Here is a 25399-nt window from a genome sequence, read left to right as displayed (position 1 = left end):
CGACGAGCAGGTGTACCGGACTCAGCAGCCTTATGGACATAATGGAGGGAGAGAGAGTGAAGAGGACCTGACGGAGGAACAAGAGTAAATGTGGGACTGACTTTATGATGGACAGTGAAGTAAACTGCTGACAGCTGTAGCTGCTGTTAGCTCAGTCCGTCAGCTTGGCGGTGAGCTCAGAGCGACGGGTACCCGTCGCTCTGAGCTCACCGCCAAGCTGACGGACTGAGTGTTTGTACACCAGGCGTTATGGACGACCAGGAAGAAGAGAGAGGAGGTAACCAGGCTCAGCAGCTTCTACGGACATGATGGCAGGGGAAGAGGAGAAGAGAGTGAAGAGGACGCTGACGGAGGAAGCTGAGAAGAGAAAAGGAGAGAGTGAGCGAGCAAGAAGCCGCCGGACAAGAGTAAATGTGGGACTGACTTTTAGTGGTTGGTGAGAGCTTGGTGAAATAAAAGGCTGAAAGACAGACGCGAGCTGGGCTGACTGCTGCTGGACTAGGCAGTGACAATCAGCTGTGCTGGGTCTTGTTCTGGTTCTGGTTCTGGGCTGACTGCTGCTGGACTGTCAGTGATATCCGCTGCTGCTGTTGGTGACCTTGCCTGTCCATATTTACCACAGTGAGGGCAACAAATCACAAAAACACAAACTTCTTCGCCATGTTGCTTTAACGAACGGCAAAGTAAGTATGGGGAGTCGGCGTGAGGACCACATGGGGACCCGATCCAGTTTTAATATGCTTGAATTGGCACAGGAGTTAATGTAAGCTAACCCCACGGCTCAGCTTTAATTATGCTCCTGCCAAGACTCATTTTCCCATCAGGCCTCTCTCTCTCTCTCTTTTCAAACCTCTTGGTTAAAAGGTGGCGGCGGGTCAGCGGCGCAGAGCCGAGGTGGTAATTATAAGTGTGGCGGACATGAACATACATATTGATGTGGACGGGCGGCTCCATTAAAACTTCCAAAGCGTGGCTCCTCCCCAGCCACAGAGCGCTGTTTGTTGCTGGGCCTCACGGTCTCTCGGCTCGGGACAGAGGCGGCAGTGCCGGCGTGCCAAATGGTGGAAGTGGGTCAGTGCTCAGTCACACAGTGGCTGTAACACATACATCACGCGTGCACCTGTACAAACAGACAAAGGGAGGGGAGAGGCTGCAGTGGCGTCACAGAAAAAGCTGTGTGCCTCGGCCCTGGGTGCAAATTAAAGAGCGACGTATAGATTCAGTAATTTGTTGGTGTTGAACATGCTGCAGTCTGTCTGACTCAACAACAAAGCCAAGACCGAGAGGCGAGATGTTACAGCCTTATTTGCATCCAGCGGTTTATGTTCTCTTTATAGTTCAGAGAGCCTATAGCTCCTTTTCTCCGTGACTCAGCAATCTAGCAGACAAACTGATGCCAGAGCCGTGTGGTTTCTCTGCAGTGTATGTTTAGGCATGTCTGGAAGCAGCAGGGTTGATTTTATGTCAAAGGTCTCTGCGTTACGGGTGCAGAGGCTTCTGTTGCAGCCAGCGAGAGATGGAAACTGAGAGAAACTAATTATGAAATTAAATACGAGTTGGCTTTGAAGTGCAAATCCACATTTCCAAATGGAATAATTGTCACACAAGACAAGAGACAGTCTACGGCAGCGATGCTCCAGATTAGATGAAGTTCGCGGATACGTGACCTGAGAGGGTCTGCTGCTGTTTCTGGGTGAGATGAGTGACGTCCAGAAAAAGAGTCCGCCACATCAACATGATCCTAAAGTTTATTCTTTTGATCTGATGAATATTATTTATCTTTTTTGATATTTTAAACCACCTGTAACCACACCCACCTGTCAGTCAAAGCGTCCACGCTCTTAATCCTGCATAACTTTAAGCCTTAATATAATGTGAACAGGTGAGTTGTATATAAATTCACCCTCAGTACAGTTGTCATGACGGGGGAAATTAGCTACAGAGACCAAAACTGTTTTTTGTACCAGGTGTAACATGTTTATTTCTGCTGTAAGTTGGACATTGGACATGGGGACTTATGGAGACTGACTCACTTCTGGGCCAGCCTCAAGTGGACGTTAGAGGAACTGCAGGTTGTGGCACTTGAATCCATCCTGATATACATGAATGTTTCTTTACTCAAAGCCACAAAAAACACCAAAATATTGAATATTATATAAAAACTTTGACCTGCTGGTTTAAAGTTCAGATGATCAGTCGTCTTCATTGGCACGAGTTTGTCTGGTGTTTAACGTCACCTCAATGTTTTTTACAAGTTCACTCACTTTGTGTGAAAGTTTGTGATCTTGAATATGAAAAGGTGGCTGCTCCACCGTCCACCAGCTCCACCCTGAACGTTGCTTCATCCTCACAGCACGGCGCTGCCATGAACGACCTCGAGTAAACAACTTCTGCTTCGTTTTTCTTTTTTTGTGTGTGTGTATGAATAAATTGCTGCAGGCCTGTAAACTTTAACAGCTGTTTTGTTGCTCATTTGCACTTTCCTGTGCGGCTCATGTGTTAGAGTGGAAATGTCCCCGAAGCTCGCCTGTTATATGAATTACTCGTTCCCGTAAAACGTTCTTTCTGTCTTTCTTTCCTTCCAGCGTTGGACGTGGGTCTCCACTTTTTCATTGAGGGAAACTTGTTAAGAGAAACTCCTGTAAAGTGGTTCGTTAAAAGAGTTTATAAGTGCCAGTTGATTAAGGAGCTTTTATTTTGAAAAAATACAGATTATGTTGCACCTATTAATACAAAAGTCCACTTTGCATGCTGATTAGAGTCGGAGCAATCGTGCTGAGGGTGATTTTCTTTGCAGGGTCTGTTTAGTGTGAGCTGCTGACTCTGAATCGCAGCTTTTAAAGGACGATGGCTCTTCTGTTACCAGTAACCCTGAATAAGAAATAAGTCACACAGCACCAACTAGGCCGGTGTCGTGCCAGAACAGGAGCTGGCAATGTAACCAGGCTCAGTAGCCTTGATAGGCATCGCTAATGAGAACCAAGAGGATGCTGACAGAGGTAGACGGTAGAAAAAGGCTGTGATTGATCAAGAAGCTGCCTCACAGTAAACTGCTGCCAACTGTAGCTGCTGTTAGCTCATGTTAGCTGTGACGTCACTCTCTGGACTGGGAGCTCAGAGTAATGTTTGTGTTTACACGGGTAGCACAGGAGCTGGGCGAGCGAGCAGGTGTAACCAGGCTCAGCAGCTTCTATGGACATGATGGCAGAGGAGAAGAGAGCGAAGAGGACGCTGACGGAGGAAGCTAAGAAGAGAAAAGGAGAGAGTGAGCGAGCAAGAAGCCGCCGGACAAGAGTAAATGTGGGACTGACTTTTAGTGGTTGGTGAGAGCTTGGTGAAATAAAAGGCTGAAAGACAGACGCCGAGCTGGGCTGACTGCTGCTGGACTAGGCAGTGACATCAGCTGCTGCTGGGTCTGGTTCTGGTTCTGGTTCTGGGCTGACTGCTGCTGGACTAGTCAGTGATATCAGCTGCTGCTGTTGGTGACCTTGCCTGTCCATATTTACCACAGTGAGGGCAACAAATCACAAAAACACAAACTTCTTCGCCGTGTTGCTTTAACGAACGGCAAAGTGAAGTATGGGGAGTCGGCGTGAGGACCACATGGGGACCCGATCCAGCTTTTAATATGCTTGAATTGGCACAGGAGTTAATGTAAGCTAACCCCACGGCTCAGCTTTAATTATGCTCCTGCCAGAGACTCATTTTCCCATCAGGCCTCTCTCTCTCTCTGTCTTTTCAAACCTCTTGGTTAAAAGGTGGCGGCGGGTCAGCGGCGGCAGAGCCGAGGTGGTAATTATAAGTGTGGCGGACATGAACATACATATTGCATGTGGACGGGCGGCTCCATTAAAACTTCCAAAGCGTGGCTCCTCCCCAGCCACAGAGCGCTGTTTGTTGCTGGGCCTCACGGTCTCTCGGCTCGGGACAGAGGCGGCAGTGCCGGCGTGCCAAATGGTGGAAGTGGGTCAGTGCTCAGTCACACAGTGGCTGTAACACATACATCACGCGTGCACCTGTACAAACAGACAAAGGGAGGGGAGAGGCTGCAGTGGCGTCACAGAAAAAGCTGTGTGCCTCGGCCCTGGGTGCAAATTAAAGAGCCGACGTATAGATTCAGTAATTTGTTGGTGTTGAACATGCTGCAGTCTGTCTGACTCAACAACAAAGCCAAGACCGCAGAGGCGAGATGTTTTACAGCCTTATTTGCATCCAGCGGTTTATGTTCTCTTTATAGTTCAGAGAGCCTATAGCTCCTTTTCTCCGTGACTCAGCAATCTAGCAGACAAACTGATGCCAGAGCCGTGTGGTTTCTCTGCAGTGTATGTTTAGGCATGTCTGGAAGCAGCAGGGTGGTATTTTATGTCAAAGGTCTCTGCGTTCACGGGTGCAGAGGCTTCTGTTGCAGCCAGCGAGAGATGGAAACTGAGAGAAACTAATTATGACAATTAAATACGAGTTGGCTTTGAAGTGCAAATCCACATTTCCAAATGGAATAATTGTCACACAAGACAAGAGACAGTCTACGGCAGCGATGCTCCAGATTAGATGAAGTTCGCGGATACGTGACCTGAGAGGGTCTGCTGCTGTTTCTGGGTGAAGATGAGTGACGTCCAGAAAAAGAGTCCGCCACATCATCATGATCCTAAAGTTTATTCTTTTGATCTGATGAATATTATTCATCTTTTTTGATATTTTAAACCTTCTGTAACCACACCCACCTGTCAATCAAAGCGTCCACGCTCTTAACCCTGCATAACTTTAAGCCTTAATATAATGTGAACAGGTGAGTTGTATATAAATTCACCCTCAGTACAGTTGTCATGAACGGGGAAATTAGCTACAGAGACCAAAACTGTTTTTTGTACCAGGCTGTAAACATGTTTATTTCTGCTGTGAAGTTGGACATTTGGACATGGGGACTTATGGAGACTGACTCACTTCTGGAGCCAGCCTCAGGTGGACGTTAGAGGAACTGCAGGTTGTGGTACTTGAATCCATCCTGATATACATGAATGTTTCTTTACTCAAAGCCACAAAAAACACCAAAATATTGAATATTATATAAAAACTTTGACCTGCTGGTTTAAAGTTCAGATGATCAGTCGTCTTCATTGGCACGAGTTTGTCACCTCAAATGTTTTTTACAAGTTCACTCACTTTGTGTGAAAGTTTGTGATCTTGAATATGAAAAGGTGGCTGCTCCACCAGCTCCACCAGCTCCACCCTGAACGTCTGCTTCATCCTCACAGCACGGCGCTGCCATGAACGACCTCGAGTAAACAACTTCTGCTTCGTTTTTCTTTTTTTGTGTGTGTATGAATAAATTGCTGCAGGCCTGTAAACTTTAACAGCTGTTTTGTTGCTCATTTGCACTTTCCTGTGCGGCTCATGTTGTAGAGTGGAAAATGTCCCCGACAGCTCGCCTGTTATGAATTTACTCGTTCCCGTAAAACGTTTCTTTCTGTCTTTCTTTCCTTCCAGCGTTTGGACGTGCAGGTCTCCACTTTTTCATTGAGGGAAACTTGTTAAGAGAAACTCCTGTAAAGTGGTTCGTTAAAAGAGTTTATAAGTGCCAGTTGATTAAGGAGCTTTTATTTTGAAAAAATACAGATTATGTTGCACCTATTAATACAAAAGTCCACTTTGCATGCTGATTAGAGTCGGAGCAATCGTGCTGAGGGTGATTTTCTTTGCAGGGTCTGTTTAGTGTGAGCTGCTGACTCTGAATCGCAGCTTTTAAAGGACGATGGCTCTCTAATGTTACCAGTAAACCCCTGAATAAGCAGGAAAAGGCCGCCTCGATTGGAGCTTGTTCACCTGAGCAAACAGCTGCTGAATACACAGGCTGCTGTTGGATACTGTCACCCCCCCTTCATCGACCAAGTTTTTAGAGTGAAAAGTAAATATGCAACTGCAGGGCTGAAACAGTCCAGAGCAGGCACCTTTCAATCCTGAATCTGCTCGCCGTGATGAGGAATCGTTGCCAAATATGTCGATCTAAATTTACTCAGAGTGCCAGCTGAGCACACAAATCACATCACCCTCACAGTCACAGCTTGTGTACTCCCCACAGATCTGAAGTACGCTGTGTTTATCAAGAATGTTGGAATATTGTTGTCCCCGGTTGGCAGCCGCAGCCCGTCATTTTCAGAGCCGTAATAAGAGTCTACCTGCAGCAGATGTGTCCTCTCCGCCCATGAAGCCTCAGATGAGACGGACAAACCGTGGGAAAGACGTCTGAAGAAGTTCAGCTCAGACTGTAATCCCCCAAAAACAAGACAACACACCAGCAGCAGCTGATATCACTGCCTAGTCCAGCAGCAGTCAGCCCAGCTCGGCGTCTGTCTTTCAGCCTTTTATTTCACCAAGCTCTCACCAACCACTAAAAGTCAGTCCCACATTTACTCTTGTCCGGCGGCTTCTTGCTCGCTCGCTCTCTACTTTTCTCTTCTTAGCTTCCTCCGTCAGCGTCCTCTTCACTCTCTGCTCCTCTGCCATCATGTCCATAGAGGCTGCTGAGCCTGGTTACATTGCCCTCTCGCCCAGCTCCTGTTCTGGCACAACACCAATGCATTCAAAGCTCCTGTGCTACCATAACATTACCTAACAGCAGCTACAGTTCACAGCAGCTTTTTTGATCTGTCACTCTTTCTTTAATCTTCGTAGCTTCCTCTGTCAACGTCCTCTTCAGTCTCTTCTCCTCTCCCATTATGGAAGTCACTTGCCTAGCTCTGGTTCTGGCATGACACCGGCTCCTTTCACTGTCAGCATTCCCCTGTAAACCTCTTCTTCTTCTTCTTCTTCTTCTTCTTCTTCCTCTTCTTCTTCTTCCCAGTGGTCCAAAACATCTGTGGTACAAACACTAACACTTTCCCGGTGTTTTGAGCTCACAATCCGGCAGCCTGGCTAACAAACTGAGCTAACTTTAGCCAACAGCAGCTAACAAACTGAGCTAACATTAGCTAACAAACTGAGTTAACATTAGCCAACAGGAGCTAACAAGCTGAGCTAACATTAGCTAATATCAGCTAACAAACTGAGCTAACATTAGCTAACAAACTGAGCTAACATTAGCTAACAGCAGCTAACAAACTGAGCTAACATTAGCCAACAGCAGCTAACAAACTGAGCTAACATTAGCTAACAGCAGCTTACAAACTGAGCTAACATTAGCTAACAAACTGAGCTAACATTAGCCAACAGGAGCTAACAAACTGAGCTAACATTAGCCAACAGCAGCTAACAAACTCAGTTAACATTAGCTAACAAACTGAGCTAACATTAGCCAACAGGAGCTAACAAGCTGAGCTAACATTAGCTAACAGGAGCTAACAAGCTGAGCTAACATTAGCTAACAAACTGAGCTAACATTAGCTAACAGCAGCTAACAAACTGAGCTAACATTAGCTCCCAGCAGCTAACAAACTGAGCTAACATTAGCCAACAGCAGCTAACAAGCTGAGCTAACATTAGCTCACAGCAGCTAACAAACTGTGCTAACAGCAGCTACAGTTGGCAGCAGTTTGCTTCACTGTCCATCAGGTGGTCAACATGTCAGTGTAGCATCAACATGACTTAACATCTGCATTAGCATAGCTTAGCATAAAGCCTGGCTCACTCTCCAACACCTTTTTTAAAACTCCCTAATTAGCACGTTAAAGCTCTGAAGCGTTTACATGTAAAAACAGTCAGTTGTGGGTTTATAACATTTTCTTGGCTGACTCCAGTAGCTGCTGCGACTCCCTGCTGGTGCCCGGAGACCAGAATGAGGTCGATGGATGGCAAAACTTCAGGACTTCAGTTTGGGCAGAGCTATCAGTAAGTGTCCATCTAACGTGAAGCGAGCTCTGTCGTGTTAGTTTACACCTCGCCTGTCACGCCGTGGCCAGACCGTGGTGTGGTTTCTGTTTATTTGTGTGGAAAACGCCGAGTTAGACCTTCTCTGAGCCCACCGTCACACCACGGCTTTATTTTTAGCCTCCACAAAGAAGCATTTATTCACACCCATGCTACTGTGCAGCCTGTACATGTGTTGTTCTGCATCTTTAAACATTCGATTATTGTCCGTTCAGCTGGAAGGGGACAAAAAACAAGGAGCCTGCTCATTGGACACGGCCGCTCCACTTCTTCAACAACATTCGAACATTCTTCAGTGGCATTAGAAAATATTTGGAGAGGGCGGGGGGTGGTGGAAGGAGAGAAACCCAAGACATAAACACGTGGATCTGGGAGAGCTAACAGGCACAAGAGGACAACCTGCCAACAGGAGCTGTGGCTTCCAGGAATGTGCACAAACACACCACCGCTCATTTACCCTCAGCGCCCTCCGAGTATCATCTGTGCTGCTATTTTCTCTTTCTGTCCGTCTCACCTGCAACTCGCAGACGCCTGAAAGTTGATATTTCTGAGTGGAAAACTGCTGAATTCAAATATTTGGTGCCAGTTTGTCTCTTTAAAAAGTTAAATAAGAAGATTGATACCAGCTCCTGTATCTGTGCGGTAAATATAAAGTTAGAAACCAAGCTGCAACCTAAACTATGTGTCTGTGAAGTGAAGCTGCAGTTCCTCTAACGTCCACTTGAGGCTGGCTCCAGAAGTGAATCAGTCTCCATAAGTCCAAATGTCCAAATGTCCAACTTCACAGCAGAAATAAACATGTTTACAGCCTGGTACAAAAAACAGTTTTGGTCTCTGTAGCTAATTTCCCCGTTCATGACAACTGTACTGAGGGTGAATTTATATACAACTCACCTGTTCACATTATATTAAGGCTTAAAGTTATGCAGGATTAAGAGCGTGGACGCTTTGATTGACAGGTGGGTGCTGTTACGGATGGGTTGTCATGGTAATATCGCCTATAGCTCAAAATGCAGTGCTACGATGTTAAACCCTCTAAATTATGGGTAATTATAAAAGTGCATGCTTGCATCTTTTTATTTTAAAGATCCTCCTAGATCTGTTGTCCTCCTAAAAGGCCTTCCATCTAGGGACTTCTATCTCCCGGCATCATGTTAAACTTCTTGAAAAACGCTTGAAAGTGCGTCCTACACACCCGAGTGTTACTGTCTGCTACAGGGAGATTTTTAATATCCTCCCACATGCAATGTTACAAGCTGTTGTGAAGGGTGGGGATGAGCTACTCCTGAAGATCTGGACACCCTTTTATACTGCAGACCTGCAGACCTGAACTGTTTGTTACTCTTTCTATGTTAGGACGTGCAGATCAGTCTTCTGGTCCGGCATGGTTCCCCTTGCCCCCTCTTCACTAAGTAATTACCATTCTGGGGGCAGAGGCTATGGTGGCAGTATGTTGTTGTTCCTGCCCCGTTCACTTCGCCTTGACGGCTCACCAGCTGCTCACTCAGCGGCGAGTCGACAGCGCAGACGGCAGCGTAGTTTACACAACCCCCAATTTCAATTTTTCCCTCCATCAAGTTTGTGTAATTTGTTTCATGCATGCCACACTCGTCAGGATAATTTCCTTCATCACATGCTGCACCAGTTTAGCACAGACGATCGCACCATATGGTCCCCTGACCTCTTTGGTCTCGTTGCTTTTCGATATGATCGTGCACCAATGTCACCCAGGTGTTGCATTTATTACCCTCCTGCAGGGTATTTAGAGGTGCAAGTCAGAACACTGTGTCATCTGATGTTGACTGCGAACGCTGCCAAGCACACGATTCATTAAGAGCTGCAGGAGCGAAAACAAGACAGTCAAAGGGAGTGATTTATGTGGGGATGTGTTTATCAGTGATATCGCTCCAGGAAAACAGAAAGGTATTTTAAAATTACAGCTCATATGGAGATGTTCCACGTTAAATGATAGTGGTTTAATTGTTGGAAATGTCAAATCAGACTGCAAAGGTTATGTGTTGTGGTGCAGGTCGGTGCACGCCCCATTTCAAATGTGATTGTTTCTCTGAGTCGTATAAACTCTGAGTGCTTTTGGCAGTGTGTCATTCACGGTAATGCGTCTGAGCGAGTGGCTGATAAAGACTCTTTTCATTGCACGCTGGTGTGCAAAGACCCGTCGTAGAGTTTTCGAGGCAGAGCTCGTGCCCCTGCCTGAATGAAAATACAACATGGAAAGAATTTCCTGAAATGAAACTCAATCGCTTTTTGCCACTAAACAGCAGAATATGCACTGGAGGAGTCATCAGCAGAGGTCCTCGCTCTGAGTGGCTTGTTAAAGCAGTTTTTTAGTACCCCGACAATGAAAAGTTAGTCATGAAAAAAACATGCTCAAACACTTTATTACCAAGAGTTAGATAAGAAGATTGATATGACTGTAAGGTTTGTGTGGTAAACATGAAGCTAAAACCAGCGGCAGGTTGCAGGTTTCTACCTATTAAAGGACGTTTTTCCTCGCCACTGTCACCAAGTGTTTGCTCATGGTTTGAACTGTTGGGTCTCTGTAAAAAAAGAGTACGGACCTGCTAAACCTACATGTTAAGAGTCATGAGATAAAATTGAATTATATTTACTGGAGCGATATGTAAGTGAGAGCTGTGCCCCTGCCTGAATGAAAATACAACATGGAAAGAATTTCCTGCTGCAGAATCTGCACTGGAGGAGTCATCAGCAGAGGTCTTGGGTTGGAGTGGCTTGTTAAAGCAGTTCTTAGTACCCCGACAATCAAAAGTTAGACAAGAAAAAAACATGTTGCAGCTCCATAAAAGGGAAATATCTGTGGATGGAACAGTAACAACACTATTATGTAATTCAAAAATGCCCTGAATAATGGTTTTCCTCCTTGCAATTATTCAATTTCCTCCATCCGAGACCTTGAAAGGTTCTGACTTTTGTCGCACAGCAGGCCGGACTGGCAGCCAAGGACGACAGTGGCGCTTACTGAAGATGGTGGAGGCCATAATCCGTGGCTTTCCTGTGCTGACTGGTCTCACAGAGCCCAGCTGGTGTTGGGTTTCCATCCAAGCAGCTGGGCTTGGGTGTTTTGTGGTCCTCTTCAGTCCCTCTTTGAAAGAGGATAGTCAAGTCGAGTCCCTCCATGAGGCCCCGAGGACCCTGCCACCGCCGCCACACAGAAGAGAGACGTCTTTTAAAAAAGACAACAGGCCAGGCGGAGAGCAGCTGGAAGACTCTGGGAGCGCTTGGCAACAGGTGAACACAGCGCCAGTGTGAAGGAGAATATCTGGCAAGTGACTTGGAAGATCTTGAACCAATGTGGGAACTCAGGATGTTGTCAATATGGGTGTCTGACTCAAATAGCGGGAAGAAATAAAAGAAACCGGTTAAAAGGCAAATGTTTTCAGTTCAGGAAGGTCGCTCAGACAGGGCGCGGTGCGCTGAGCTCTCCTGCTGGGAAAGACGCAAGGTTAGAAGAAGCTTTTCGGTTACCCCCACAGAGGAAGTGGACAACTTTAGGAAGGGCCTTGACAGTGTGTTGATTGGGCCTTTTCGTCAAATCTGACTGATCTAGTGTTTCTTGATCTGGAAAGGCCTCAGGGTTGAAATGGTTTCCTTGTATTTTGTCTGGCCACACAGATGGTGGAAAATAGCTCTGTAGTGGGTTTTGCTTGGCTCGGCAGCTCTGTTTTATTTGGAGTCCTGCACTAAAGGATGAGTCGCCCAGTTTGACTGGCCCAAGGCCTTTTGGAGATCACACAGGCACTAAAATCCATATGTGAGATGTATAAACAGCAGCCAGTGTTTATTTACAGCATTTGATCCTTCAACATGTACCCAACGCTCGCTAGCTCCACACTCTGGGAAGAAGAGCTGAGCTCTAACATACCTGGGATGGGTTAGGGCAATGCAGGCACAGTCAGTCAACAGAAACTTAAGCAGGTTTCACAAACATTTCTGTCAATGCTGCACACAAATATCATTCTTACTGCAGATTTTGAGAGTACAGCAACCAAGGACTCTAAGGACGTTCATCCTGACCACTATCACCAAGATGTTTTGATGGCTCAACAGCCCATTTTCCCGAAAAACAAAAGCCCACTGCTTTCCGAAAATACACACTGTCCCTGGACTTAATATCTTAGTGTAATCAAAGGTTTGAGGCAACAAAACTACTTTGGTTAGGTGTGGTTACTTTGGTATCATGAACTTAACTTTTAACCCAAACCAGAGTGTGTACTTTCGGGACAACGATACCTCGGAGCGGTGGCCGTTTGTTTGTGGAATAACAGGCTCTCGGAAAAATGGGTCTTTGGTTCAGACTAGTTTTAGAATGATGGGCAGTTGTAACAATGGCATCTATCAGCATCTATCTAGGTTAAAGAAATAAGAAATAGTTTGACGTTTGGCAGCGGCACATACTTTGTTTCCCAGAGTCACATCAGAAGATCGATACCAATTGTGATCGCAGCAAATGGCGGTCCACTGTGTGCAAGTTTCTGCATCTTAAAGGAAGTTTTGCCTCACCACTGTCACCAAGTGTTTTCTCATGGTGGGAACTGTTGGGTCTCTGTAAATAAAAAGTACAGTCTCTACCTGCTCTGTATGGGAAGTGTCACAAGATAAAATTGAATTATATTTACTGGACCGATATGTAAACAGCACCAATCCCGTCTTACTCTAAGCTAATAAACGTATTTCCCAAAACATCAAGTTACTCTGGAGGTGTTGGGAACGTGTTTACTGGGTCGATTTTAACGATGGGTGTTTCAGTGTTGGGTTTAGAGGTGTCCGTCAGTCACAGCATTAAACTGTGACTGCTCAGAAAGTTCCAGCTTTCTCAGTAGACTTTTTAAAGAGTTACACAGCATACTCACTGTGGGACTTCAAGACGTCGCTCTGCCAAAGCCACAGCGCTGCTTTTCACTGGAGTCACTGCCATATTACACGGATCTCATGTATATGTATAGACTCACAGCCGCAAGGACATTTCAAGCACTGACCTAGCATTAACAAGTGTTATAGCTTATGTAACCTTTTCATGGAGTATATGAAAGTTAGTGTACTCATGCGTTACTTGGCGCTGCCGTTGGATAAAGTTCCATGGGTTATATTTCCGAGTCGTGGGCACATGAAGTGAAGAAGTCAGCAGAATGCTCATCCTTATTGTGACTAGACTCCAGGATTAAATACTTCTATTGAAAACAGAGAAAACCTACAACCATATCTTTATGTCTCTGGAAAAACGGAGATCTTTTGAGGTGCATCTCAGAGCAGTGATTATGGTGCTGCACGGTGGATGGCTGAGGTGGTCGAAATAGGAGCCTGGAGGATTTTATGACTGCTCTGAATCCAGAACGGGCATGTCTGCTTCTGCTTCTCTTCTGGTTGTCGACCAAAGTGTGATAATCCAAGAAGAGGGTGTCCGCCACAAACCACAAAAGGGTTTGCACATAACCTTACCACACAAGTTAGCCTGAAGCATGAATCTGTTCAGAATAATACTGTACTTGTGGCTACGCAGAGGTATACTTACGCTCGTATTATGTCCATCTGAACATCCACCAAAACGGTGACTATAAATAAAATTGAGACTTTTGAAGGAGGAGTAGTCTGTGCTTTAGTTTTACCGTGTATCAAAACACGTCCTGACTTTGTATTGTAGGTAGAAACCAGAAATATATACATAATTACGTTGATTTTTATGATTTGTTTTTGTAGGTTTCCTCTGAAAATCTAATCTACAATCTTCTGGAAGCTGCAAGATTGTGTTGTGAGGGAGATCCTGGCCCACTGTGGAAAGATACAAAGACATAACATCACATCACATGAGATCTCACTCCCCAGACGGAGGCTGAAGAGTCGGCAGGGACGACTGACCAGGTCACAGTGACTTTTCCACAAGATCTTTTCTCATAAGATGACAGAGACACTACCTACCATAATGGATTGCTCAAAATTTTATCACATAATGTTGCAGAAGAGTTGTCAAGAAGGACTGCCCAGGTCGTGGTGACTTTTCCACGTGCAAATTTTGCCAATTTTTGTTTTCAAGTGGCTGTCAAGTGTTGAATCACTTACAAATGTCACATATTTGGTATCAAATCAAAGAGGAACTTGTGTTTTTTTAAAAATGAAAACAACCTGTGGATGTCAGGTTGATAAAGCTGTTTGATTTTCACTCCATGATTATCGTGGCCAAAAGAATTTACAATCCTACCATTATTGCGATACAAAAAAAATGCTACAAGTCAAATTCGTCTTTAATTTTTATTGTATGTTTTGTATCTTTTTTTGACACTGAAAAGTGTAGGCAGGTGGAGGTGTGTTGGCGGAGCCAAATAAATGATTAAATTAACAAACAAATCAGAATCTGTCGTCACTTACTACTGTAATTATTGGAGAAGTATCACACACAGTATCAGCATTCCAGTTGCACCGTTGTTGTTCTAGTTGTTAAAACATCTTTCTATTCTTCACCGTGAGCCCTCTTTTTTATTTTTTTTTGTAGTTGTGTGTCTTATCACAGCAGCTCTTGTACCAGTATGTGTGGAGGGATTACACCATGGCACACATATTTCCTGCTGAGGCCGGCTGTGCGGGCACCTTAAGTTACAGCCACTTCAAAGTCTGGTGTTAGTGGTCCATTAACCGCTAGTAATTAAAGTGTCACTTTAAATGGCATTGAGCACGCTGCTCTCCCTGGACTGCAAAAAAAAGAAGTTGCATAGAAAGGTTGCACGGTTTCCTGCAGTCCAGCCTCATTACCAGAATAAAGGCAGAGACATGTTGGCAGTGGCGGTGCCGGGCTTTCCATGTGGGCCCTATGTAACATGTTGGCTATGATTTCCTCTCTGTGTTCACCTATGTTTTGTCAGCTCGTAAATTTGTCATGAATTAATTGGGAGGTACAAAACTGTGTCAGAGACGCTGATTGCTGTTGAAATAACCTTTACTTTAAGTGCTCATTTCACATATTCTGGCCACCCTTTTTATTTTCAAATGGCCTCATATAAAGTCCAGATGCTACTGGCATTCACACTGTACATACTGTGTAAGGACAAATACTTTCCATACCACACAAGCACAGAGCAAATCAAAATATAGAAACGTTTCTGGGTCCATTTACCGTTTGACAGAGAGAAGATTCAAACGTCTGTTATGGACTCGACATCTGTCTGTAACACGACGAACAGGTTGTAACCTCGCGTACGTACCGCAGGGTCACATGCTGCTCTTAAAAAATAGGGGGCAGCATTTTGCCCACGATGAGTAGTAAACCTTTAAAGTCCATGTAAAGTCAGAAATAATATGTGTTCTGAGTTTGTCAGACCAAAGAAGAAAGTGTTATTAACCATCCAGCCAAATTTGAATGATTAAAAATATCGACAAGTTTATGAAATTAGGTGTCAATCTCTGTCTCTCTGCTCAGGGTGGCCTCAGTGTGTCATCGAGCCACCCTTTAAGGACCGCCCACAAAATCCTGAGACTGAAAACTGGTAAAAAACTGGTTTTTACAAAGTCTTTTCATGTGTTTTCAGCAGCTATTTTACAACATATTTAATGTGTTTGAAAAGAAATCTTAAAATTGACTTCACACAGTCTTTAAAATGTAAATTTTTCTGTGATTTTAGTTTGCAATAAACGGATCAAAATGATGCTGAAATAACTTCATCGTGATGGCGATTTGTAGAAAGTTTGGATCAATGAGGGCTAAGCTAACACATTTTCAGCACTTACCAGGTCGTCTTTGTCTCTTACTTTTCTTCAAGTAGTTTTCTTTTTGTTGTAGTAGTATCATGGAGGCTTCACTAACAGCCTAACTCACTAACAGAGATTGCTGCTTGTCACAAACTCACAGAAAGACAAAACAACAACAAGACAACAAAAGGTTTTTTCACGTTACTCTACACTAACACTAGAAGCGGCTGTAAAACTCTGAATAAACTGAACATCTACAGTTGCACACAAATAATTTCAGGAGCTAAACTGGAAGTTAGCACGGAAATTGCCACCGTGTAGCTTCCATAAAATGAACCGAATGAAGCCTCCATTGCTGCATTCAGCTCTCCGCCTGGTTCTCCGCCTGGTTCTCCATCCACAGACGTCACGTTCTGTTGTTGATGGTTCATATTTTTTTATGTTTTAACACTGTTGCAGTCCAAATCTGCCCCTTAAAAAGTATATTTGACATAATGATACAGTATATTTACAGTTATAAAGTTGAAACTGGTTGAAGCCATCTCACAGTCAGTGTCTCACTTTGATGTTTTCACATAAATGACACATTCAGTTCAACAGTCGAGCGATTATAACTTTCTTTGGACAGACAAATAAAATAAAAATTTAAAAAAACAGGTCTTGGAAAATTAAATTAAGTTTTCAGAGTTTTAGAGGCATTTCTCTGCCGTGCCAACCTCAATATAATAACTGTAAAACTATTACAACCTGAGAAGTGTTGCTGTTGGCAGCTTGTCAGAGCAGGGGCAGTAAAACAGTGCCATATGAGACTGGCTGCCATGTGAGCGTCGAGTTTGAATCCATGAATCTGACAAGAACCTGCGCTATCTGTTCACAATCCAGCGACTATACCGACGAGACGCGTTCAAGAGTGACATAAATGAGTTGTTTTACACTCGCTGGTGTGTGACTGATGCCTAGAAGTTGTAATAAAAGATTAAATGTTTGCTCTTATTGCTTTTCCAGCGTGTATGACGTTTTTGGGCTCACGTCCAGCACCCTCGCCACCGTCTGTAACGCCATCACTTGGAAGTATTTCCTCAACTTTCTTCAACAGAATAGCAATCTACAGATGCACTCAGCTGTAAATCATAGATGCATTTATGAGGCCTGCCAGGCTGTTTTAAAGGAAATCCCACTGTGGACCCCTCAGGCTTTGTTCGGGGGGACATTTCTCAGCTGGATCCTTACCAGCGCCGGATTGCCTGCAGGCAAAGGCCAAAAAAACAACAACCGGTTCGAGTCGCAGGAGGAGTCCAGAGTCAATCCTGCTTGTTTTATTTGGTTGATTTCTCTCATTGAGCTCCTTTAACTACCTGTTATGATATATGGAGATCTCAAGCAGTGTGCAAGTAAAACAAATCACGGGGAAGGTAGAGGTCTCTGTTGGGGAATTATTTTTCACCTCACTTTTGCCCGGGCTAAGGATTACTTACCTTTCTCCTCAACTAGCTGGGAAGTGTGCCAGAACCACTAAAAATAAAGAAATGAGAAGAATTTAATCCCTATCACAAACATGCCACAGCCAGAGAGAGATTAAAGGCTGCTTCCAAAAAATAACACGTCCAGAGGTGGACAATCACTCCATTTACTCCACGAGATGTTTGCTTTCTACACGTGAGACTCTTTCTCAGGTTGGGCATGAAAACCGATGCTTTTGTTTTAGCTTTGTATCGTTTTACGCAGTAGCTGTGTCGCTGAGGAATTTTCGCGGTTTGCCAGAAATAATTTAAGGTGATATTACAGGTCAGTATGAAAAGGCTACTGTTTCCCCGAGACCTGGAAACTCCAAGTCAGGAGCGCTGATATCGCTTCAGATTAGATAAAGTTTAATTATTGCTCTGGAAAACTGCACGAGCCGCAGAAAACAGTTTATTATAACTTAAGTTTAACAAATCAAAACAATGCTTAGATTGTAACAGACCATTTAGGAGCTGTAGTGAACCGAGTATAGAAAATCTATGGGAGCATATTATATAAAAATAAAACAAAAGAAGTGTTGAGGGCTGTTTTAAAGAAATTGTGATCACACAAACAAAATAAATAAATTGTAAAAATAAACAGTAATGCATGTTTAACATTGTGAAATTTAAATTTAATGGATTCATTATTAGAAAAACATAAAAACATAAATAAACTGTGGATATATTTATCATTCTTTTGATGTATTTCTCTCGTTAAGGAAGCAACACCAGATCTAAATTTAACAAATGCACTTTAAGATTCTTCATTTAAACCTCTCGTTCATTCATTAACTTCCTCCAGGTGTAGATGCAGATTCACTAACTGAGCTGTTTACCTCCATATACCTAAATAATCTCCACGTGCACGGTTAAAAATGTTTTGTAACCACACACTGCAGCAGCACACTATACTTTTCACTATCAAATAACACAGAAACCTATTTGTGCATGTCGCTAAATGTCTAAATGTTTTAACAGAACTGAACAAAGATCAGATGCATGTTTGACTTTCTGGGCATCAGTCACACGTCAACCTTTTCGTGATGAGTTTAGATCTCATTTCTGTGCTTTTAAACTTATTTTTTATTGTTTGTATTTTTATTTTGGTGCTGCTTTCATTTATTATTTATACATTATCTCTCCAGGTGCTCCCACTTCCTCACACAGTCCAAAGACATACAAATTAAAAGGTTAACTGGCATGTGAATGTGAGCATGAATGCTTGTTTGCATGTGTCAGCTGGGATCGGATCCAGCCCCTTACAGCCTGGCAAAGGAGTAGCATGATGGTTAATTTCTGTTTTATTAGGAAATTTGTTTAGAATAAAAAACAACCTCTTATCATGAATTAGATCATTAATTTACAGATGAATGTCTAATATGCATAGAGATTTTTAAAAAGTGCAAGATAATGACACCAATCATGTTGTAGCAGAAGAGCAACACTTCCCTCTGCTGTCCACAGACTGAACTCCGTCCATGCAACAGCCTCCTTCACACTTCTGTCAGGTTGTTAGATGACGGGCATCAAACCTTAAAAACACCTACACAGTGTTAACAACGATGTGAGCGCTAGTGATGTGTCTGTCGTGAACGAGCCGGTTCAAAGAGCCGGCTCTGGTACGTGAGCCGTTGAGTGATAGTAGAAAAAGAAGCAGCATTTCTGTGCTTATAGTTTTTTAGTGCATTCATTGGTCGGTTTCAGAGAATTACAACAGTTACAACAGAAAAAGTAATTTTTACTTTTGAATGCAAAGGTTTTCAGTACAAAGAGTGTATTGAATATATACATGATATATCAGAATCAGAAATACTTTATTAATCCCCGCAGGGAAATTGTGTTTGTTACAGCAGATCCAAAACGGTAAGTTAGATATTAAGTGATAGCAAGAAAAAACAAAAACATTTGAACATAACATCCCAAGAAAAAACTTTACCACTATACACCTATAAGATATACAATTTAACATTATATACACAGGGTATAAATAACAGCCAAGTAACAGTAAACTATACGATATATAAATCTAAAACCTTATATATATATATGTGTGTGTGTGTGTGTGTGTACACATACAAATCATAAGTCAATACGGTGCTAGATTTAGCTGAATTATGAAAGGTATACGTGGTAAAAATGAAGAGCCAAAAGAGCCGATAAGCTCTTCTTGGTGAGCTGAGTCAAATGATCCAACTCCCTAAAAAGAACTTCCCATCACTACTAGCAATCACTTAAAATGCAGCAAATGCTATGCTTTTAATATTAGCAATCACTTAAAATGCAGCAAATGCTATGCTTTTAATATTTCTGTTACAAGCCTGTTACTGCATTCATTGGTCGGTTTCAGAGAGTTACAACAGAACAAGTAATTTTTATTTTAAAATGCAAAGGTTTTCAGTACAAAGAGTGTATTGAATATATACATGATATATGTGTACACATACAAATCATAAGTCAAAACGTTGCTAAATTTAGCTGAATTATGAAAGGTATACGTGGTAAAATGAAGAGCCGATAAGCTCTTCTTAGTGAGCTGAGTCAAATGATCTGACTCCCTAAAAAGAACTGAACCAAAAACAGTAAGATAAAGCCAAGTAACAGTAAACTATACAGTCGTCCCCCGCTATAACGCGGTTCACTTTTCGCGGACTCGCTGTTTCGTAGATTTTTTTGTGTGTAATTTTGCATGTTTTTTTTTACAGCGTACTGTACAGTATGAACGTGCATTGTGTTCTGCGTCCTAAATTGGCTAAGGGAGAACCGCACATGTGTTCTGCATCCTGATTAACTAAGGGAGTACTGTACAAAATGTGTGTAAAAAGGTGTATAAAAGTGTGTGGTTAGGGGTTTTACGGCCTTAAAACATGTATAATAATTGTAAAACTTACTTTGCGGATTTCGTTTATTGCGGGTTATTTTTAGCACGTATCCCCCGCGATAAACGAGGGACCACCGTACGATATATAAATCTAAAACCATATATATATATGTGTACACATACAAATCATAAGTCAATACGGTGACTTTTTGACTCAGCTCAGCAAGAAGAGCTTATCGGCTCTTCATTTTTTACCACGTATACCTTTCATAATTCAGCCAAATTTAGCACCGTTTTGACTTATGATTTGTATGTGTACACATATATATAAGGTTTTGGATTTATATATCGTATAGTTTACTGTTACTTGGCTTTTATCTTACTGTTTTTGGTTCAGTTCTTTTTAGGGAGTCGGCTCATTTGACTCAGCTCACCAAGAAGAGCTTATTGGCTTTTCATTTTACCATGTATACCTTTCATAAGTCAGCCAAATTTAACACCGTTTGGACTTATGATTTGTATGTACAAATCATAAGTCAAAACGGTGCTAGATTTGGCTGAATTATGAAAGGTATACATGGTGAGCTGAGTCAAATGATCCGACTCCCTAAAAAGAACCGAACTTCCCATCACTACTAGTGATCGCTGTCACTAGGGGGCGTGAACGCATCGCCACGGTCAAGCAGGTGACATTCTGTTGCTATGGTGATGACGCCGAGGGCGCCCCCCCCCCCCACCCCCCCCCCCTGGCAACGGCGACGTCAACAATACATGTCACACAAGGTGAGTCAAACACGGCTTCATACTTTATATTATTCACACGTTTAGTTCGAATTTTAATTGTTAATGTGTAATTAAATAATCCGGATTAATACAGCGTAAATAAACCCGCTTTATTTAGGCTCGTAGCAGAGGGAGGTGATCGGACACTGACACCTCCTCTCCTCTCTCCTGCCTCCTGCCTCCTCTCTCCTCTCTCCTCTCTCCTCTCTCCTGTCTCCCCCTGACAGCATCACCGACATGCCCCGCACGGCATCACGCACTTAGCCCGGTGCGGCTACTCACCGACACTTCACCGCAACCTCCTCCAACAAAGACACTCGACCCCCCCCCCCCCCCCCCCCCCCCGGCCACGACGTCTTTTTAACCCGAAGGTAAGCTCCTCCCGCGGGATAAAAATTCTCTGCTGCTCCGGTGTAGCCTCGTTAGCTCCCAGGCTAAGGCTAGCTGATTACATACGTACTTCCTCCGTGTGGAGACAAAACATCTTTAAAAACCCGCTTTAAAAACATTATTTTTGTATTTATGAATATTTTCAGGTGTCTCGAAGGTCGTGTTTTAATTCGGCTTCCAGCCACTGAGGCTAACTTCACTGACATTTCAACTAAATTGAAAAAATATCGAATATTTGTACAATACGTTAATCACATTAGCCTGTATTTCTATCACAATTAAGACATTTTTTAAAGTTTTTAGATGATTTGAAGTGAGCCGAATTCAACAGAAGACCTCCACGATGCTAGAAAACACATTTTATGTCATATTATGTGTTTATTTATATTAATATTTGGCTGAAAACTGTTAAATTGGCGGATTTTTGAATGGAGTTCGGAGCTAACAACATTTAGCGTTAGCTGGCAAGGACACGCTTTGTGATGGCATCCAACGTCAGCTCTTAAAACAACGTTAAAGTAACGCTTTATTAACGTTTTGTTGACGTCGTGATAGTGCTGCTGGTGGTGGTGGGTGGAGGGGGCCGTTTCTCTGGATGGTGTAGCCGCCTGGAGGTTGACATCAGCGGCTGTGCTGAGGTGGAGATCCTCGGGGTGCTGTCCGCAATGCAGGTGCTGAAACTGAAGCACGTAGCTGCTCATGTCCTGTGTTTAAACCGGGGTGTGTGTGTGTGTGTGTGTGTGTGTGTGTGTGTGTGAGGAGAAGGGTGTGTTAAACTGGATTTTGCACTAAATGTGCACAAATGTGCAAAGACAGGAGCAGCTGAGCTCTTACTGTGGCTATCTGCTGAGCTAATGTTTCATGCTGCAGTTCATTGATTATTTATGGTGATGTTTGTGTTGCTTCTTCTTCTTCTTCTCCTCCGTAGCACGGTGACCTCCTCGCCGTGGCGTGTTTTCACGTTGGCTGAGGTCACGTCTTTTGCTTTAAGCTATTCTAGGAAAGAGCCAGCCCAGGGATGAGATGATGTGCTCGCAGAGTTTACCGGAAGGACTCCACATTACTCATCAATAATAGATTATCTCCTCAGCCCTTATGACCAAATCTTTCATTCCTCCTCCTCCTCCTTCCTGTGAGCCACCACAAAAAAGATAAACAAACCCAGAAACTGGTGAGTGTGCGTCCGTGTGATTTATTATTCATTCAGCCGGGATGTTTTATTGAAGCTCTCCCCTGCATGCAGCAGAAGCACTCAGGAGGTTTGCAGGGGATCGATGTGCTCTCAGCTCCGTGTGGAGATGTTGTGGAGCTGAGTGATGATGGAGACAAGGACGACGGAGGGTGGAGAGAGTCGGCCTTTCCTGCCACACCCAGTATCTCTTTTGTTTTTGTTGTTGACTTTGTGAGGACGCTGAAAGAACAGAGCAGCTGATGCTTCAACTCACAGCAGAAGAAGAGTCTTAATAAATGACATTACACAGCGCAGATTAAATTAGCGTGTATTAGATCGGAGTCTGAGTGTTAAAGGAGCTGCGCCCGCTCGCTCTCAGGTTCTGAATCGATGGATTCATTTCAGCGTTTGTTCGCTAATTGCAGCAACATTTATGGAGCTTCACCTTCCTCTGCTGCTGCTGCTGCTGCTGCTACACCGTCGCATTGACCCAGCCTCACACACACACACACACACACACACACCCATGTTATACTTTTACACACTTTACTCACTTAAAACTTCAAAACTAAATCTTCAAAGTCACAAAACGTCTCCTGACGATCAAACAGTCGCCTGAAAACTCAAACACAGCCTCAGTAAATGAACTGATGTTTACGTTAATATTAACTGTAATATTCTTTAATAAAGTTAAAATCTGTGAATGTTTCAAAGTTCAGGGCATGTCGCCACAGAAAGAAACATTTTATTGTGTATTATAAATGCTTCATATAAATAATGTGTAATCCCAAATACAGATCCGAGATTCATTCTGCTTCGGCGTCACGAGTGTAAACCCGCTGTGACGTCACCTGTTTTTGGTTTGTGGGATCATGGCCGTCGCAGTACGAAACCCTCACCAACCACTAAAAGTCAGTCCCACATTTACTCTTGTCCAGCGGCTTCTTGCTCGCTCACTCTCTCCTTTTCTCTTCTTAGCTTCCTCCGTCTGCGTCCTCTTCACTCTCTTCTCCTCTGCCATTCGGTGGTCCAAAACAGTCAGTTCACAGTCTGGACAGCTAACAAACTGAGCTAACAGCAGCTACAGCTGTCAGCAGTTTACTTCACTGTCCATCAGGAGAGTTGACATCAGAGGGAAAAAACAGAAACAACTTTTCATGAATTAAATTTGTCCAGAAAATATCAATAATGACAAATATCTGACACAATTTAGCAGATTTCTGTTGTTTTCAGTCCAGAATTCACAGATGTGTTGACATTTAGTTTATCTGAGGATATTCTTCATAGGCAGCATTGGACATCCAGAAAGTTTCACTTTTTAAAAGTCACATTTGTCTATGACATTTCTTGTCTCATATGAAGGGCTCGTCCGGGATTTGAACCCGGGACCTCTCGCACCCGAAGCGAGAATCATACCCCTAGACCAACGAGCCACTTACACAGTGGTCTGGCTAACAAACTGAGCTGACAGTAGCTAACAGACTGAGCTAACAGACTGAGTTAACATGAGCTAACAGCAGCTACAGCTGTCAGCAGTTTACTTCACTGTCCATCATAAACTCTGTAAATCACAGAGAGTTGAGGCGGAGCAGCCGGAGGACATCAGAGGGAAAACCAGAAAACATTTCCTCCATAAAATATGATCCAGTTTCACCAGAATCAGTGAAATAGTTGCTGCTGTGTGACTTAGTGCCGTAAAGCGTTACGTACTTCTCCCGACCCGGAGCCCAAAGTTACATAGTGTGAGAACAGACGTACGAATGACAGAGACACCGTTCAGCTGATCACAGGTCAGTGTGGGTCAACAGGAGGTCACAGACAGTAGATTATCAGAGGAAAGTTACAGGATGTTTCTTTAAAGTCTCTTTTTCTTTATTGTTTTCACGCTGGCTCGGTTGGACGAAGTGCCAAGTGGCCTCCTGTGAAAGGATTTGATGGCATTATCCTGCAGTGATTAGTTCAGTCCGTCATCTAAAGCAGATTGTCTTGGCCAGTTGGCAGACAGAGCGAAGCTGGAGCGCATCCCAAACCCCAGATGTTTACGGGCGACAGAACAGTATGTTTCTGTCAACGCTCACTTCTTCTTTATTGTCTCTCCTCGTTTGTGTCTGCAGCATCAGCCATGGCGTCTGCGAACGTAACACTGGAGAACCAGCTGCACAGCGCACAGAAGAACCTGCTCTTCCTCCAGCAGGACCACGCCAACACGCTGAAGGGTCTGCACGCAGAGATCCGCAGATTGCAACAGCAATGCACAGGTGAGCTGACGACAACATGCTGCTCGTTAAAGAAGCTCTCAGAGGAGAGCTCGGGGGAGCAGCAGAGCTAACAATAAAAGGCAGACAGATGGACAAACAAACATGCTGTGGTGCCACTGTTAAAGCTTTTAGAGACAGAGGGAAATGCACTCCGACACTAGTGAGCACGCCCTGCACACAGCAGAACCTGCATGGAGCCGAGCAGCAGTAATAGATACACTCTGCCACAAAGGGAGGATATAAAGATGTCACCCAGGAAAACAGGGCGCTGTCTGCTTCAGCTAAAGCTGCCGATGAACTCTCTAATCTTGTTAAAAGAATACTCCACCATATGGAAAGTTTCTGTGTGAGCAGCGGAAGTAACCGTCTTCTTCTTCTTCCTCAGATCTGACATACGAGCTCACTGTGAGAAGCTCCGACCCTTCAGGTAAGCCTCCATCAGACTGTGAAGCATACAGCTGTACCTGTGTATTTGTTCTGATTACAGCCAATCATCAATCAGGTCACCAGCAGCAGCTGATATCACTGCCTAGTCCAGCAGCAGTCAGCCCAGCTCGGCGTCTGTCTTTCAGCCTTTTATTTCACCAAGCTCTCACCAACCACTAAAAGTCAGTCCCACATTTACTCTTGTCCGGCGGCTTCTTGCTCTTGTCTACTCATCCAGCTCCGGTTCTGGCACGACTCCATTCCCTCACCTGTGGTACAAACACTAACGCTCCCCCTCGTGCTCTGAGCTCACAGCCCGGCTAACAAAGCATTTATACTTTATATTATATAAACAAAGTTTTAGATTTTTTTTCTCAATTTTTTCATTTTAAGATTTTTTAAGTTTTAGAATTTTATTCAGTTTTAGATATATTTTCTGTTTTAGATTTTTTTTAGTTTTAGATTTCTTTTATTTTTT

The 25399-nt window shown here is 43.6% G+C and overlaps 1 protein-coding gene, 1 long non-coding RNA gene and 1 other non-coding gene across 6 annotated transcripts in view; 2 read left to right on the top strand and 1 right to left on the bottom strand.

Moving 5' to 3' along the window:
• The window catches only part of LOC109138635 (uncharacterized), a 32693-nt gene extending 18576 nt beyond the window's left edge, over positions 1-14117 (top strand). The window contains exon 3 of the long non-coding RNA XR_002041990.2: positions 13594-14117. This is a non-coding gene — a long non-coding RNA (uncharacterized LOC109138635). The remainder of the gene's footprint in view (positions 1-13593) is intronic.
• Positions 14118-20621: 6504 nt separating this feature from the next.
• ccdc92 (coiled-coil domain containing 92) overlaps positions 20622-25399 on the top strand; it is a 13945-nt gene continuing 9167 nt past the window's right edge. Inside the window, exons 1-5 of one of the 4 annotated variants that reach the window (XM_027277853.1) lie at positions 20622-20676; positions 20904-21047; positions 21995-22237; positions 24352-24495; positions 24881-24922. In XM_027277853.1, coding sequence (XP_027133654.1) covers positions 24360-24495; positions 24881-24922 — 178 coding nt within the window. In that variant the 5' untranslated portion in view covers positions 20622-20676; positions 20904-21047; positions 21995-22237; positions 24352-24359. Of the gene's footprint in view, positions 20677-20728; positions 21048-21994; positions 22238-22920; positions 23149-24351; positions 24496-24880; positions 24923-25399 lie in introns of those variants that run through there. The other 3 variants (XM_027277850.1, XM_027277852.1, XM_027277851.1) reach the window with 3 other exon arrangements.
• On the bottom strand, positions 23599-23670 carry trnap-cgg (transfer RNA proline (anticodon CGG)). The gene has a single exon. It is a non-coding gene; the product is annotated as a tRNA-Pro (tRNA).

This window comes from Larimichthys crocea, chromosome III, assembly GCF_000972845.2.
Source record: "Larimichthys crocea isolate SSNF chromosome III, L_crocea_2.0, whole genome shotgun sequence".
NCBI lineage: Eukaryota > Metazoa > Chordata > Actinopteri > Sciaenidae > Larimichthys > Larimichthys crocea.
Note: the sequence above shows the minus strand (reverse complement) of the source record. Positions and strands in the feature narration are given on the sequence as shown.